At 43.2% G+C, this 16,802-nt stretch overlaps 1 protein-coding gene across 2 annotated transcripts in view; it reads left to right on the top strand.

Moving 5' to 3' along the window:
* Positions 1-5,451, top strand: part of TENT4B (terminal nucleotidyltransferase 4B) — a 72,218-nt gene extending 66,767 nt beyond the window's left edge. For both annotated transcript variants that reach the window (XM_035025249.1, XM_035025248.1), the window contains exons 11-12: positions 1,322-1,486; positions 2,634-5,451. In XM_035025249.1, coding sequence (XP_034881140.1) covers positions 1,322-1,486; positions 2,634-2,810 — 342 coding nt within the window. In that variant the 3' untranslated portion in view covers positions 2,811-5,451. The remainder of the gene's footprint in view (positions 1-1,321; positions 1,487-2,633) is intronic.
* The last annotated feature ends 11,351 nt before the right edge of the window (positions 5,452-16,802 follow it).

The following is a 16,802-nucleotide window of genomic DNA, read 5'->3' as shown; positions in this document are numbered from 1 at the left end:
GTGTAACCCCACCTATAACAAGACATAGACTATTGCCATCATCCCAGAGGAGTCCTTCGTGGCACTTTCCTGTCAGTCCTGAATTCCACCCCGGAGGTAACCGCTGTTAGGACTTTCTGATTGCACAGGTTAGTTTTGCCTGTCCCAGAATTTCACATAAGTGGAATGATGATAGCGTATACTCTTTTGCGTAAGGCTTCTTCCACTCCGTAATGTTTTCGAGCTTCTTGAGTGAAGTTTCAAAAACTGAGATATAATTCACTATTTTAAAATGCGCAGTTCAGGGGCTTTCAGTGTATTCACGCTGCTGTGCAGCCATGAGCACTAAGTCCGGGACGTGACCGTCACTCTGGAAAGACACCCGGTAGCAGCCCCTCACAGTTCCTCCTTCCCCGAGGCCCCTGGCAGCCCTGCGCCGACTAGCCCTGACGGAATTCTCAGGAGCGGTTATACCGCAGTTCCTTTCCCTCATCAGGTTGAGCTTCCTTCACTGAAATATACAGTGGGCTTACCGATTATTTGAATTTTGACTTTAGCAAGTGTATGAACTAAAGCGTAATCTAAAAACGGAAGGGACGTAATGTTATGCTGTTGTCGCTGACCATGTATCGTAATGGAGTCACGAATCCTCACACGGCACGAGCCCCCATGTGGAGGACGCAGCTGAGCTGCGTGCACGGACGCGGCGGGGCGGGAGCAGAGCCGGCCTCAGGAGGGAGCCTTAGGGACGAGGAGTGTGGGCCTCCGAGCCGCTGGGTAGAGTGTGCAGGTGAAGGGGAGCCCTGAGGGGAGAAGTGGCACAACCCAGGCAGCCTAGGAACAGCTGGCGCGCAGCCCACTGTCTCCAGGAAGCCCTTCGCCACGTGGGGTGTTCGGTTGGAGGCCTCACTGACTGGTCATCGCAGACTTGCAGAAATGGAGCCTTTTGACCCAACCAGTTTGGTTTTGGTTGAGTCAGGGACCTAGGGCCTTGTCTTGGCCACGTTCTTTCCACAGTACCAGGGCTCATTTCCTGTAAATAGATGTGCAGATAAACTTGGACCTCTGTGAGCCCCGATTAACAAGGTCAGGCGTGGGCAATGGATTTAGCAACAAACAGAGACCCTCTGATAAAATAAGCCACTGTGAATGTTTAGAGGGAAATTTGTGAAAGAAGGAAAGCTTAAGCAGTTAATTTTATAAATTCCTCAGGGTGCTTCCTTCGACTCCCAGATGTTTAAATTTAGTCCAGAGAGTACTTAGCTGAAGTTGTTCAGCCTCCTTAATACTGAGTTTCTAAATTATTAATATGTCACGTTATAACCCGTATGACTTGTGTTAGGATTCCGACGCGACACCATGCAAAACCCCGAAACAGCTGCTCTGCCGTCCATCCGCCGGGAACCGAGTAGGGTCGCAAGACGTGTCCTTAGAGTCCTCTCAGGCAGTTGGGAAAATGCAGAGCACCCAAACCACTAACACCTCCAACAGCACCAACAAATCTCAGGTGTGTGGAATGTGTGTTTTTGATGGTTAGTATTCGATACAGCATACTTGGAATTTCTTACACGCGAATATATATACGTGTATGTATGTATATCTGTCCATCCATCCATCCATCATGGATTTGAAGAAAACTCTAGGTTTAAAGAACAAACGTGTTTTTTTCTAAGAGGTTCCAAAGCACAGTGCTTCTAGTAATAGGATGTCCTGAAGATCGTTAATGAGACACCATTGTAATGTAAACCTTTGTGGGAATTTATGACTGCTTCTTATAAGATGTTCCAGCCAACCCACCTTATTACAGATGGAGCATTAAAAAAATGAGTTTTAAAAAGATTGACTTATACTTGAAGTAAGCTCACATGAAGCTTGTACATGACCTCACAGCAGTGTCGTGCATATCTGGGAGTAATATATCCTTTTTTTATATTTTAATATCCAGTACCTAGTTGCTTGTGTTGAAATGGTCAGGCAGTGGTCAACCATGGTCAGTCAATTCCTATCAGCTTTGACTTAAAAAGGCCACAGAAAACACTCTATTTTCAGTTTTGTAGTTGCCTGAAATTTTATTAACCATGAAGAATGAATCAACATGAGGAAAGGAGCCATTTCATACTGGGCTCTGACCCTCAGTACCCTGGGGACCCTGGGGAAGGCCTCTTGGCAGTAGAGATGAACTCTTAATGTTGGTCACCTCATGTCTGACCTGACTCCTAGAATCCAGTTTACCTTAACAGCTTCATCATGTGCACCACACCCAGATCCATTTACAAGTGGCAGTTAAAGTGACAGAGAGCAGGGAAGGGGCTGCCGGTCGTGATGACCCCTGACCTGGCAGTGTACCTGTGTGTCTAAGCGCTTCTTCCAGTAATGCCATTTATGATGTAGTACCTTGGTGGATAGGTTCCTTGAGAACAGTTTCACGTTCCATGCACTCTGTTAAGAAGTCAAGGCAGTATTCCAGTATTTCCATTAAAAAAGAATGGAAGAGTGTTAGAGCTCAAGAGAGTGAAACCCCTGTCGCATCGTTTTCTGCTTGCTACATAAGCCAGTGTATTCCTCATTTTAAAAGCACCCCAAGTCAGGTCTTAGCGAGTGCTCTGTTGAATCCACAAGACTGATGTCTCTTTGACCACTTTCTTTCTCTGCAGCATGGATCAGCAAGGCTCTTCCGTTCTTCCAGCAAAGGCTTCCAAGGTACAACTCAAACAAGCCATGGTTCCTTGATGACAAACAAACAGCATCAAGGCAAATCAAATAATCAGTATTACCATGGCAAAAAGAGGAAACACAAGAGGGATGCCCCCCTCTCAGACCTTTGTAGATAGTCGGCGTTGTACGATGGACTGTCTTCTGTGTGCAGTGATCTCGTGCTCAGGACAGTTGGATAGGGACTCCTGGCATTCGGGAGCCTTACGCTGTTCAGACTCTGATTTAGCAACTGCGTTTTTTCCCAGCTCGCCACGGAATGGATCATGAAGACTGACAACTGCAAAAACAAAAAGCAAGCAAAAAAGGGGGAAAAAAAAAAAAGGCTGCTCATTTGATAAGTCATATGCTACAACAGGGTCATTTTAAGATTTAAAGCTTGAATGTAAAATAAATCTATTTCTCATTGGCTTTATGCAGAGTTATAGGGAATAGTATTCAGTGTGGGTAGGGTGATAGAAACAAAAACCGATTTCAGAGGATGGGGTGGGGAAAGAAAACAAAAGTATCTCATAGGAAGTCCAGATTCCAAAGGGGAAAGTGATCTGTGCATGTTTTCTTTTTCTTTTTTTTTTAATATTTTTGCATATATTTACCATTTTATTGTGTGTATATATAGATGACCATATAGGAAATTGATATTTGTAATAGTGGATTTGTTAATACTTTTTACATAACATTACTGTTTAAATTGTAAACAGATTTTTCTCAGGATTAGTTTGAAAAATAATCTGACTTGTCATCTTAACATCCATATATAGGGAAGTGATTAGTTCTATTACTCAATTTGTTTTCCTCAGCATTGAAATGACTTACTAGAACCCTTGTGACCTGCTGCAAAAATTTTTCCTCTCTAAAGAAAAGGTTTATGGTGGCAAATGACGTTTTATTTTGTAAAAAAAAAAAAAAAAAAAAAAAATGTACTATGTACTTTTGTGTAAACACTGAAAAAATCTCTAGTCATCTCTAAGAATTACCTTGCAACTGTTTTCTACAGTGCTGTCGTCTTGGGCAATGGGCAATTACATGACTTTGTGTTTGTTTCCTTTGCAGTCTTTTTTTGTTTTGTTTTTCTTCCTAATAGGACAAAAAAGGCCACCCGCGTCCAGTCCCATTGCTGTTGCAGTGACTCCCCGAGTTCCACAGACTTTGCATGCTGGCCCTTCTAATCCTGTGTACCGCGCGTGCTTGTTTTTCTCATCTCTTATTCTTTTTTAAATCCATGCTTAACTACTGTGGGAGAGAATAACTGTAAACAGCTTTAATTAAATCATACTTATAAAAAACTATTTTCTTATACTCCACTTTATGCTTTTGGTATTGTTGATCTTTAAAAATTAAATGGTCTTTGATAATGGATCTATTTTGTATTGCCTTATTAAGACCAAATACTTCTTGTCATCCCATTCTTTATCCTCTCCTTCCATGGAATTGTTATCTTTAATTAAAACTTTTTAAAACATTGGCTTGTTTCAATCCTGTAAATTTTGGTTGTGGTCAGCTTTGAGCACCAATGAGATGTATAATTCTGTTATCCATCCCATGTTGAGTTTCAAACTCGGGAATATTGAATATAATAGGATGTAAGTGACATTTCTGAAAATGCTTTCTTTCAATGTGAAAGCTCTTATGTTTAGCATCAGTGTGTGTGGCTCTGTTAATTATAGCCATTTCTGAAATGAGATTCTTTTATATATATACACATACACACATATGTGTGTGTGTGTATATACATACATATATATATATACATATAAAGTACTATTGGCTTTTAGGAATTTCTTTTATATACATTTATGAAATACTGAAGACCAATCAGACCATTAATGGACACTTAGTGCAACTTTTTATAAAGAAAATAATGCTAAAGTAAGACCAAAACTGATGTCATCACTGAAATTAACAGTTGTCAATATGTTCGTATTTTAATTCACAACAGAAAAATGTGTTCCACAACTGGAAACTCCTGGTACTTGTGTAAACTGTGGAAAATTTTAAATGTGATGTTATTTTGACAATGTTTTAAATTTTCGAGTCCCATTTTATTCTGATCAGAATTTTTATCAAGATGTTGAGCTTTTGTTCTTTGAAACCAGTTTGTCATAACATATCGTGCATAATCACAGTATTTATTTCTAGGACTCTTGCGAACGTGTAGACTGATGTTTACTGCTAAGGGAACAATTATTTATAAAATAATATTAAATCCAGTATTAGCTGCCAATTTCAGACACTTAATACTTGCAGAGATCCATTGTTACATTTACCACACTGAAGTTTTTTTCCTTTGTTGTTTTGTTTCGTTTTAAGAATCACCCTCATTGTTGAAAGTAAATGTACTCTTAGGGTGCAGATATTAGCGTCCCAATAAGCATGTGATTATATTAAGGTGGTGGTAGCGGGAAGATAATCTTGATTCCATTGGGAATCTTAGGTTTTCGTAAATTTATTGGGAAAATAGTTTTTCCTGTACTGCTGAAGTTTCTTTTTGGTAAACAGTATCTTTCTAAAAGAAAAAGCATGAAGGAGAAATTGAGGTGTGTATATATCCTCAAATGACCAGCATTGTATTCGTGAATACTGTGTATCTTGCAATGAACAGTGTGGAAAGCTGTTCATTTTTCAATCTGAAGTAAAAATACTTTCAAGAACTTTTAGTTTGCCTGCTCATTTGTTTTTGTACATTTCATCTCTGTATTTACAGACTCCTTTTTTCTTTTTTTGAGTTCCAATGCTTTCTATAAAGATTTTGTGACTATATCAGAAATGTGTCATTTAAATATTACAGTCCATCCATACTCATGAGTCATAACCTTCCTTTGCTCGTACTTGTAGAAGGGGATCTTACAAATCTGCCTCGCTGTGGTGACATTTCTCTGGCAGTCATGTATTACGCGTACCTGGTTGGTGTCGAAGCTCCTTGAAAAGTCATAATAAAAACATTTCAGTATTTATCTGGTTTTAGAAGTGCTGATAGTTTGTAGACGTGTCCATGCAAAACCTGAGTGCTTAAGTGTTGATGACAAAGGTAAACGCATTTTCTCCCTCCAGTTTTAAGGTGTCCATTGAAGGTGCCTGGTTTTTAGTGTCTTTGTCTTGTTCGGAGATGTTGCACACGGTTTCCAAATCTCGCTTTGATTACTGGCTTTACGTGTCGTTGCCCTCCAGGCTTCAACAGTTGATCATACTATATTTTTGTCCTAATTTCAGTGTGTTCTACCTTTATTTGCATTTTGTGCCGGTCATTAAAACTTGGGTCATTTGCTTTGGCTCCAGATATTCCTGGGTAAAGTCTTCACAGGGTAAAAGCCTGCGTGCTAGGGACAGTGTGACTAATCGTCTGTTTTTTTTTTTCCTCTGAAGTCTCGTACCTCCCAAGTGTTTTCTCATTCCCTCCCCCGTGTCATGGTAAGTGTGAGTTGTGTTTGTCTTAACCTGTGGACTAGTGTTTGGGGTTTCCAGAGCTGTAGGCGGGCCAGGAGAGAGGATGGCCACGGTGAACTGCGGGACCCTCTTCCTGCCACGTGCTCACTGCAAAGACTTCTCCATTTAGGTTAGGATGTAGTTATCAAGGTTGCTCTGTAGAAATCCCTAGAAATCACCGTTATCGGGGATTACCATTAAGTTGTGTTGATCTTCCTACTGTTCATGGTTGCGTGTCCATTTTACTTCAACGTTGACGTACAGTTTGAAACCGATCCGTTCCTCCAATGAGAACATGCTGTTGATGTCTTAGTGTGCAGTCACTAACTGGGAGTGTTGATGGGAGGTTGGTTGCTTCTCAAGTAACTTTTCAGACACTAAGTGGTAACATATAAAAAAGACCTCCCCAATTTTGCTCTGATAAATACTGAAGTGTTAAATTAATGATCAGAAGAGTTCATTCTCACCCATCAGTTCTTGCTCTCTGAGCTCATGCAGCGGCTTCGATTAGTGGAGAGCAACGTTCTCATCAACTGTTTTGTGAGGAAAGCATTCCGTAAATGGCTCTGTTGAGCTTAATTGAGTAGAAAGTTATATTTAATAGCCACTCTTTATTCTAGTTTTCATCAGTGACTTAATTCATCTAGTGAAATACTTAGAGAATGGTGTAGCATCACCGTGGGAACAAAGATATGTAAGAGCAGTTCGTCGGAAGTGCTGTCTGTATCTTGCCTCGGCTTCTGAACCTCAAGAGTATCTTGTCAAAACATTTATGGGCGGAATCAACGTTAAAAGAACAAATTTCAGTATGCTACTTGATATTTAACGTAACTAAGAAGTCAGATTTTACCATGGAAGTTATTTGCATGGCTCGTAAAGGAGAAGCCCGTTTCTCTCCCATCTTCTTGTGAGCTGTTTTAACTTGACGCCTTGAGCAACTTTTTTTTTTCCCATCAAAGATAATAACCAGCTGTAGAAATCAAATGTTGACAGAATTATTCACCAGGAGAATTGCTTATAAACTCTGCTGATGTACTTGCTATCCAGAATTAAATATTTACTTAAGGGCAGTTTTTAGTTAATACACTGCTAATGTTTGTTTTACTCTAATGCAGGTTTTGTGATTTTTAAGTATTTGGCCTTTACATTTTCTACTTAAGTATATGCCCTATTAAATTGAACCTAGTCCACAGTCTACTAGCCAGAAGGAGGTCACACTGTAGAAGAGACTGAACGAGAGAGAGAGAGAGAACGCATCCCCTTTGCTAGTTGTGAACTTGAGGTGTTTCCCGGATTTACTGAGAGAAACGTTGGCCGTATCACTAAGAACAGATGATAACAGGAAATCTCTTAATTTGTGTATTTCAGCGCAAGTGTTTATTAGTATTTGCACATCGTTATCTTTGCATTTTAACGTAAGTCCCTGTGGTTCTGGACGGCCTTGTGTGCTTCTCATTGCGGCAGCTTCTGTGTGACTACAAGCCCGGGGCCCCACTAAGGAAATAGTCTGGATGAATTTGTTAGGAGTGTTGTTTTACCTTAAAGATGCAGGAGTAATGACAGATGATGAAGTATCACAAGCTGGCCATTACCAGACCCGTGGGGTGGGTGGGTTGGGGGAAACAGAGGCCCAGGAGAAGCATTATCTAAAGCCAGTAACTTGGTGAAGCTAACTTAGCCCTCCTCTCTTACGGGTTGTAGTCAGCCGTCCCTTCTAAAGAGAGCGCAATTATTTATTGGTTATCAGCCAGATTTTTTTGAGTTTAAATTTATCTCGCCTTTCAACTTGGGTTCTGTGCAGTCCATGGCTGTGCCCTAAATCGTTTCATTATTACCTTTTATATTTGGTTGCAGTTTCTCATAGTATGTCTTTTTGTCCCTAAACTGAAATCTCCAAAATTTAAGATCCCTCTCTGATTTTTATATATTTAAATTTGAAGGAGTCACTTAAAAAAAAAAAGTCTTTTGAAAGTCCTGTAATCCTAAAATAACCCAAAGACTTAATGATAAGTATCAGGATCTTCACTGTACTCGTCACGAAAAAGCACTGTTTTACTGCACAGTGTGAATGGTGAACGTGTAGTTTCTGGATATAAAATGTGAATGGACGATTGAGAGAAACCTCGTTTAGTGGAATATACATAGATATATATATTTAGAAGTTTGGCGAGCCAGTGTTTGTTTTTAATAACCTTTTCATTTATTTCCTTCTTTGATTAGCATTGCCTTCTGTGTTAAGAAATGTGGACTCCTGTGAGGTGCTGGAGGTTTGAATCATCTTGAAAGCTTTCCAATCTTGTCTAGTTACCGCTGCAGAGGCACTAAGGAATTTACCAGAAAAAGAGATTTGATTCAAATGATTTATGAAATCTCGACATTTCCTGAGGTCATATCCTGGGCACCAGTTACCAATACTATGAATGAATTGCACACCTGGAAGCTTTTTTTTTTTTTTTTAAGCTAACGATTTCTTCAAAGATGTCAATTGTTTGCCTCGAAAATTTTATAAATTGCATTTCTACGCACATCTGCCCCCAGTGCTTACCACTGGGCTTATTATTCATAATCTGCAATTCAATAAAGGCTTTGTGCTTTCATTTATCTTCCAAAACCTCTGGTATGAGCCTTTATGTAAAACTTGAATGGCTATTTAAAAAATTACCGTGTACTTCTAAAGGCAGCCCTGTTTAGACCGATGAGAGGTTTTTCTGTACATAGATAGCGTTTCTGTGCGTTTTTAGCCTTTTTAATGCCAGTTGCGGAGTGGGAGACGCTTTAAGATGCTCTTTTTTTCTCCTGCCCCGGGGTCCTAGCCAAAGATAGCAATGGGCCTCTCCACAGGCACTGCAGACTGAAACCGGCCCCCTAGAGAGTCTGGCATTCGCAAATGCCAACCCAGTTCTCTCCTTTGCTTTAATGCAAGGGGTTATGCTCGCTGCGCTAAGAAGTTGAAATACTTGACCATAGGTTTAGTGGAGCAACCCGTTACACAGCCTGTTACAGTAGAATAATGAAAATGTCTGGTTCTCCAAAGAACAGAGAAAGAAGCAGGGTTAATAACCAAACGCATCCTGAGCATGTTTTCCTGAGGGAGGAGTGGCGGTCCCGGGACTTGGACCGATGGTGCTTGCCTGGCCCCCAGCTGATTGGCGGTGAAGAAAATCCTGGATAGTTTGCCTCAAGATCATCACAAGCTGATTGAGAGTTTATAGACAACTGGCTGTTAAAGCCAGCCTGCCCCTCCAGCCTGGTCTCTTCTGTTCACTTCTTGCATGTGGATTGGAAATGTTCTTTAAAAAAAAAAATATGTATGATCAAAATATCCTGTTAGCATCCCAGAAGTTTCTCAAACGGTAAATTAGAGAATGAACTGAATATACAGGACAAGTTTGTCCATCTACCTAGACATGGTGAATATACTTAATTTCTCAAACAATGTGTGAATGTACCATTGTGAAGAAATGTAAATAATATGTAAATATCTAAATGAAGGGATCTGGTTGCCCCTTACCCTCTCTCTTTTTTTTTTTTTTTTTTTTTTTTTTTCCCTATCTGAGACAGAGTGCAGAGGGAGAGAGAGAAGCAGGCTACCCACGGAGCAGGGAGCCCGATGCAATGCGGGGCTGATCCCAGGACTCGATCATAACCCGAGCCTAAGGCAGGTGCCCAACCGACTGAGCCACCCAGGCGTGCCATGCCCTTTACCCTCTGATCCCACCTAGCTCCCCAGAGCTAACCACTTTCATATTTTGGGATGTAGCTGCCTAGATTTTTTTTTTTAATGCATTTACGTACATAACATATCTGCCCATACATAATGCCAGGTGGTCTTTTGCCCTTTTACCAAAATGGTATATTGTGGTATTCTGCAACTCCCCTCCCCTCTAGAGAGCTCGTGCCTTGTCAATACAGACACTGGTCTATTTCATTCCTTTTCATGATACAGACTTTTGTTTGCAAGTAGCTTTAGTAAATTAACATGTCAGACACCCCAAGGCCCTTATAAGCTGATAGATCTGTGAAATATCCAGTACTTGAGCTTACCTCAAACGGATTTTATTGAAGTATTGCTATTCAATGGCACTTCTCCTGAACTGAGTTTTCTAGGGAAAAAAAAATTTCCCCCAGTTTTATCTTCTTTTAGGTGAATTTTCATGAGTTGCTTTAAGAAGTTTCATCTTTGATACTTCTGCTAGGATTGAAATGTAAACGCAACATGGTCATCTGAAACTTTTTCGAAAACGTGGCCCTTGACAGAAGTGATTTTAAAAAGACAGTTATTGATCATTCTCCACCACCTGCCCCCTAAAACTGGGTATCTTAGTTTTACGATCCTTCCGTAACTGCAAGCAGCAACAACTAAAACTCTAAAAATGTTCTGTGTGTGAAAGGAGGATGACTTGGATGGTGAGCAGAGAGGGAAATTTGGCCTGAAGAAGGAGCCAGTTATTTGGGTCAGAGAGAGCGGAGAGCTGCCTTGAAATTTGTGGGGGAAATCTGGGAAAATTCTGTTGGAAAAAGAGGATGAAAAGGTGGCTGTGGAAATTCCAGAGTGTCTCCCTACTCCTTAGGAACATAGTGATGGGTTTTTTTTTTTTTTTAGGAGATAATTTTCCTTGAAATCACTTTCTTAGGCTCTCATTATTTGATTGTAGAATTTCTGCTGTAATTTCTATTCATAAGTGTCCAGAAAATTCTGTTATGAGATGTTCTATATTTACCAGGTCAGGTTTGACTTTTAAATTGGGAACATTTTCACTAAGTAAAACGTTTTATACTTTTTGTTTGTCTAAGAAACCATTTAAAAGATGCAAACCCATCCATGAAATAATCCATTTAGGAAATAAGCATAAATTTGTGTCTATGTGTGTGTGTGTTTCTAAAGCAAGTCACTGACTCCTATTTGAAAACGTGGGATTAAAATGTTGAAGAGAAACCCGTTAGAAAAATGTCAAGGTTTAATGCCAACATTAACACGAAACGGGAGAGGGCTAAAAGTATCAGGTGGCCTGTTTAAGTGGTGTATCAGTTTTCAAAAGAGCTATTGCTCACCCCTGCATGAATGCAAACCATTTTTGTGCTTAAATCACCCAGCAGGTGTCTTCAGGAATGTGGCTTTGCACAAGGACTCAAAATAGTTGTAAGGTGCATTACATCATGCGTCTTTGTTTTTTAAAGTCCAATTCAAGGGGCGCCTGGGTGGCTCAGTCGTTAAGCGTCTGCCTTCGGCTCGGTCATGATCCCAGGATCCTGGGATCGAGCCCCGCATCGGGCTCCCTGCTCGGCGGGAAGCCTGCTTCTCCCTCTGCCTGCCGCTCCCCCTACTTGTGTTCCCTCTCTCGCTGTGTCTCTCTGTCAAATAAACAAATAAAATCTTAAAAAAAAAAAAAAAAAAAGTCCAATTCACGAAAACGGTGCTCTCACATAAGTAGGCAAGACCTCTGTACATGAGCCCAGGAAGTAAGGGGCGGGGGCACACAGGAACAGGCTGTGGGGGAAGGGTATGCAAGGCTGCCAGGCAGGGCCGGCTGGGGGGCACCGCGGGGTTGGGCTGGGTCCTGCCAAGGAAGTGACGAGCAGGGCGCTGGGGCAGAGCCGCAGTTTTGTCATAAAGTCAAAGAGTTCTCAAAGTCTGTGCCCCACCCCTTCCCCCTGCTTTCTCCCTGTCCTGAGGCAGCCACTTCCAACTTTTGGTGGTTTGGGGCGGGTGGAGTGTTTACCCCGATGTCTCTAAATAATATACCTGTAATGCCATTTCTTTTTTTAGGATTTTTTTTTTTTAAGATTTTTCATTTTTTTAAGTTATCTCTATGCCCAGTGCAGGGCTCGAACACACAACCCCAACATCAAGAGTCACAGGCTTCGCCAACTGAGCCAGCCAGGCACCCCTCTAATGCCACTTTTTGATGTTCAGTTCTTGAAAATCAACGTTCGGGGGCGCCTGCCTGGCTTAGTTGGAGCCTGCCACTCTTGACCTCGGGGTTGTGAGTTCGAGCCCCAGGTTGGGCGCAGGGATAACTTAAAATAAAACCATAGAGGTGCCTCGGTGGCTCAGTGGATTAGGAATCAGACTCGTGATCTTGGCTCAGGTCTTGATCTCAAGGTCGTGAGTTCAGGCCCCGCTTTGGGCTCCACGCTGGGTGTGGCGCCTACTTGAAAAAAAAAAAATATGTTTTAACTTCTTACCACCCCTGAACTTCTGTGCCCCAGCCTCCCAATAGAATTATATGGAATTTTGTTCAGCACGATACTCAGCGTTTACATTATCGTGACTGTGTAGATGATGCTGCTCTTATCGGTTGAACTGTGTAATAGAAAGATTCCTTTATTTTTCTGCATTTTTTAAAAAGATTTTTATTTATTTGACAGAGAGAGAGATAGCGAGAGAGGGAACACAAGCAGGGGAGTGGGAGAGGGAGAAGCCGACTCCCCGCTGAGCAGGGAGCCCAATGCGGGGCTCGATCCCCGGACCCTGAGATCATGACCTGAGCTGAAGGCAGACGCTTAACCAACTGAGCCACCCAGGCGCCCTGCACAAGTCTTTTTTTCATTTGCTTGTTTTCTGAAGGGTGTTTTGTTTTGTTAGTTTTCCATGTACTTTATTGTTTTTTATAATTTTATTTAAATTCAATTAATTAACACAGTGTATTATTAGTTTCCGAGGTAGAGGTCAGTGATTCATCAGTTGCAGAGAACACCCAGTGCTCATTCCATCACGTGCCTTCCTTCATGCCCGTCACCCAGTGACCCCATCCCCCACCATGCCATGTATTTTAGTAACTCACCCTCACCGCTGCCATCTTCTAAGACTCTACAAACGCTCAGGTGCTCAGGTAACCCATCACTGCCATCTTGCCAGGGGCGCCTCTCCTGCAGCTTCTGCCCAGCCGCGCCTGGTGCTCACGCGCCACCCTGCTCTCCCTGCACGTCCGCCTGGTCCCCCGCACTCGCCCCGGGGGGCAGCTCCTGTCCTCCCCATCCCCACGCTTCCCTCTTCTGTTGATAAGCTCCTCAGGGAGCAGTCCCAGGCGCTCCCTGGGAGACAAGGCACAGGCTGTAAACCTCTGAAACGGTCTGTTCTTCATTTATGCTCAAATGATAGTTTTGCTGGACACAGAATTCTGGGTTGGAGAACATTTTTCCTTCAGAATTTGAAAGCATTGCTTCATTGCTCCTCATGTTGTGAGAAAAGTTTGTTGTAACGTGTTTTTTTTTTTCTTCTTGAAATTTTTCGGGTCTTCTTTTTGGTTCCCAACGTTCTGAAATGTCACTGTTATGGAAACTAGGTGGGTCTGTTTTCGCCTATTCTGCGGGGCCCTGGGTGGTATGGACCCTTTCCATCTGGCACCACATGTCCCGTATTCCTGGGAAATCTGGAATCCTTATTTTTGTTTTCCTCCCTTCTGTGTTCTCTGGACCCCACAGTGACTCAGATAGCAAGTCTCTTGGACTGATTCTCTAGTTTTCTTGTCTCTTCTACCCTCTTTTCCATCTCCGACTTTCTATTCACCTTGATCTTCCAGCCCTTCTGTTGGTTTTTCATTTCTGCTATCACGTTTTTCGAGTTCTTTTCTGTCCTCAGATGTTCCTTGTTAAAAAAAACAGCATCCTTGGGGCACCTGGGTGGCTCAGTCGTTGGGCGTCTGCCTTCGGCTCAGGTCATGATCCCGGGGTCCTGGGATCGAGCCCCGCATCAGGCTCCCTGCTCAGCGGGAAGCCTGCTTCTCCCTCTCCCACTCCCCCTGCTTGTGTTCCCTCTCTCGCTGTGTCTCTCTCTTCAAATAAATTTAAAAAAAAAAAAAAAAAAAAAAACAGCATCCTGGGGCGCCTGGGTAGCTCAATTGGTTAAGCGACCACCTTCGGCTCAGGTCATGATCTCAAGGTCCTGGGATCGAGCCCCACGTTGGGCTCCCTGCTCAGTAGGGAGTCTGCGTCTCCCTCTCCCTCTGCCGCTCCCACTGCTTGTGCTCTCCTGCTCTCTGGTTCTGTCAAATAGATAAAATCCTAAAAAAAAAAAAACTTTATAAAAAAACAGTATCCTATTTGGTTTTGTGGTTGCAATATATTTTTTGAATCTTTGAAGATGTTAATGATACAGTTAAGTTTCTGTCTGCCTGCCTAGTCTCTGTGACCTTCATTTTTCTGTTGTCTTGGACTCTCTCTTCGGGTTTAGAGGCCTTCCTCAGACTCCTGTTTTCTGGTTCCTGCACATGTGTAAGGGGGGGGCCCACCACGCTCTCGGAAAGCCCTGCCACTCACTGTGGCAGTCAGCAGTGTGGCTCCCTCAGCGTGGTCAGGCTTGATGGCAGGGAGGAGAGGATCTCTGGGACTGGCTCATGGGGTTTCCCAGAGAATTCCTCCAGCCTGGGGTAAAGACCTGGCTGCCCACATCCTGGGAGCTGAGGGGGAACAGTGCTGGCTTGGTGGGGTGGGGACAGGGCATGTCTCTATTTCCCTGATAAATCTGCCTTTTCAATTTCTCTCTTTTTTCCTGCAGCTGGACTTGGTGTGGTCCAATCCAGACTCTGTATGTTCGCTTTTCCAGACAAAAACCCTGCAGACTCTGCTTGGGTGGGGAGGGGTGGCTGCTCAGCTGGGCAGTGGTGGTCAGGCGTGGGGAGAGATGGGCACTCTTAACTCCTTCTTAGATGTTCAAACTCCCTCCTTTAACTTAGCTCTCCCCTGCTGCTGGAGAGAGCTGGCCCCTCCACCCTCCAAGCCTTTGCGGCTTACCCGTGTAAATGGGACTGATTCTTAGCTTTCCTGGTGGCCAGTTCTTATATCTCCCGTCAGTACCACTGATCCACTTGCTTCCCACCTTCCACATCCATGTTGCTGTTTCTTCCTCTTATTTTCTCCATTCTTAGGGACCCTAAAATCCTTTGGTCGCTGTTCTAGTGGACTCATGGAGGCAGCAAATGTACATGATGGGTTCCGTCCACCATCTTTTCTGGCCAATTTTTTTCCAGTTTTATTGAGATATAATTGACATACGGCACTGTATAAGTTCAAGGTGTACAGCATAATGACTTGATCTGGCTAGTTTTTTTCTTAAGAGATTATTTACTTGAGAGAGAGAGAGCTTGAGGCGGGGGGAGGGGCAGAGGGAGAGACAGAATCTCAAGCAGATTCCAAACTGAGCACAGAGCCTGACGTGGGGCTCGACCTTATGGCCCCGAGATCATGACCTGAGCCAAAACTAAGGGCCGGGCACCCAACCAACTGAACCACCCAGGCACCCCAATCTAGCTAGTTTTCTTTCTTTTTTTTTAAGATTTTATTTATTTGACAGAGAGAGTGAAAGAGCACAAGCAGGGGGAGCTGCAGAGGGAGAGGGAGAAGCAGGCTCCCCACTGAGCAGGGAGCCCAATGTGGGGCTTGATCCCAGGACCCTGAGATTATGACCTGAGCCGAAGGCAGACGCTTAACCGACTGAGCCACCCAGGCGCCCCCTGGCTAGTTTCCTAACATAAAATTGGATTGCCAGGGAGAAGGGTATAGAAAGTACATTTCAAGCCAAGTACAACTGAGCCTCAAGACTCCGTTATCTCAGGGAGTGGAGTGAAAAAGAGGATTCCCAATTCTTATCTTTGGATTGTTTCATTGTCTACTGTGACGTTCATAATCCCCTTCTAAAAGACCGTTAGCTGCATAGATCCACAGGTCCTCACTGAGCGTCTGTCTTGTGATAAGCACTACCGAAGGAAACTCCTTTCTTAGGGGTAAGCAACAAGGACCATCTGGCTGGGAAGGCCCCCACTGCTCCATGTAGTGATGAGTGAGAAGTTGAACCAGGACTGAAACGATAAGCACCAATCTTGGGAAAGTTGCTCGCTGTCCCGCTTGGCTGATGCCTGCCACAGGGAAGGGCTGGGTTTGCCGAAATGAGTGACTCACAGCTTCTGTCCTAGTGACTTATTTTCTGTTTTTAAATCTTCTGTCTGCACAAGTGCAACTTGGGCTGCCACCGAAAATCATTCAGGCAACAAATGCTGATGGTTCTCGAGCTGTGGTGCACGGCTCCCCTGGGGCAGTTAATGAGGGACTCTTCAGGCAAATGTGCTCTGGAGTTTTCCATGTCCGTGTCCACTCAATGTGGACATTTGGAGACTCCCCCCTTCACCTGGACAGAGACATTCAACTTTTAACTACAGCTCTGCAGTGTGGATTTGATTTCCTATGCAGACCTCTCTGCTCCAAAATTACTAAAAAATGTTTTTTACAAGTTTTATGCAGAGGTCTTTAATCTTATTTTTTTTTTCTTATTGTTGTTTTAGTATGGTGTATGAGGTGGTACAGGCTAGTTTTTCCTCAAATGGTAGCCAATTCATCCAACACTTAGATACTGAAGAAACCATTCCTTTTCCTTTCTGATTTCAAGTGCCATCCTTGTCACTAAATAAACACACCTGGCTTTTTTAACAATGCGTATTTGCAGACCCCTCCCCGGGATCAGAATCCCTGGGAGAGGGACTCTAACGTCTCTGGAAATCAGTGCTTTGGAGCCTTGCTACCGGGGGGCGCTGGCCTCAGGGCCGGGAGCACTCGCACCTCTGGGGAGCTTGGTGGAAGTTAAAATTCTCGGTAGCCGGAGGACCTGCTGAATCAGACTCCAAGGGGGGCCCAGCGGTGTGTGTTTCCACCAGGCCTCTGGGCCATTCTGACTTCGGCTCCAGTCTGCCAGTCAT

The sequence above is a fragment of the Mirounga leonina genome, unplaced genomic scaffold (assembly GCF_011800145.1).
Source record: "Mirounga leonina isolate KUSES-001 unplaced genomic scaffold, KU_Mleo_1.0 Mir_180, whole genome shotgun sequence".
Lineage (NCBI taxonomy): Eukaryota > Metazoa > Chordata > Mammalia > Carnivora > Phocidae > Mirounga > Mirounga leonina.
The sequence above is the reverse complement of the archived record's forward strand: the minus strand, read 5'-3'. Positions and strand labels throughout refer to the sequence as shown.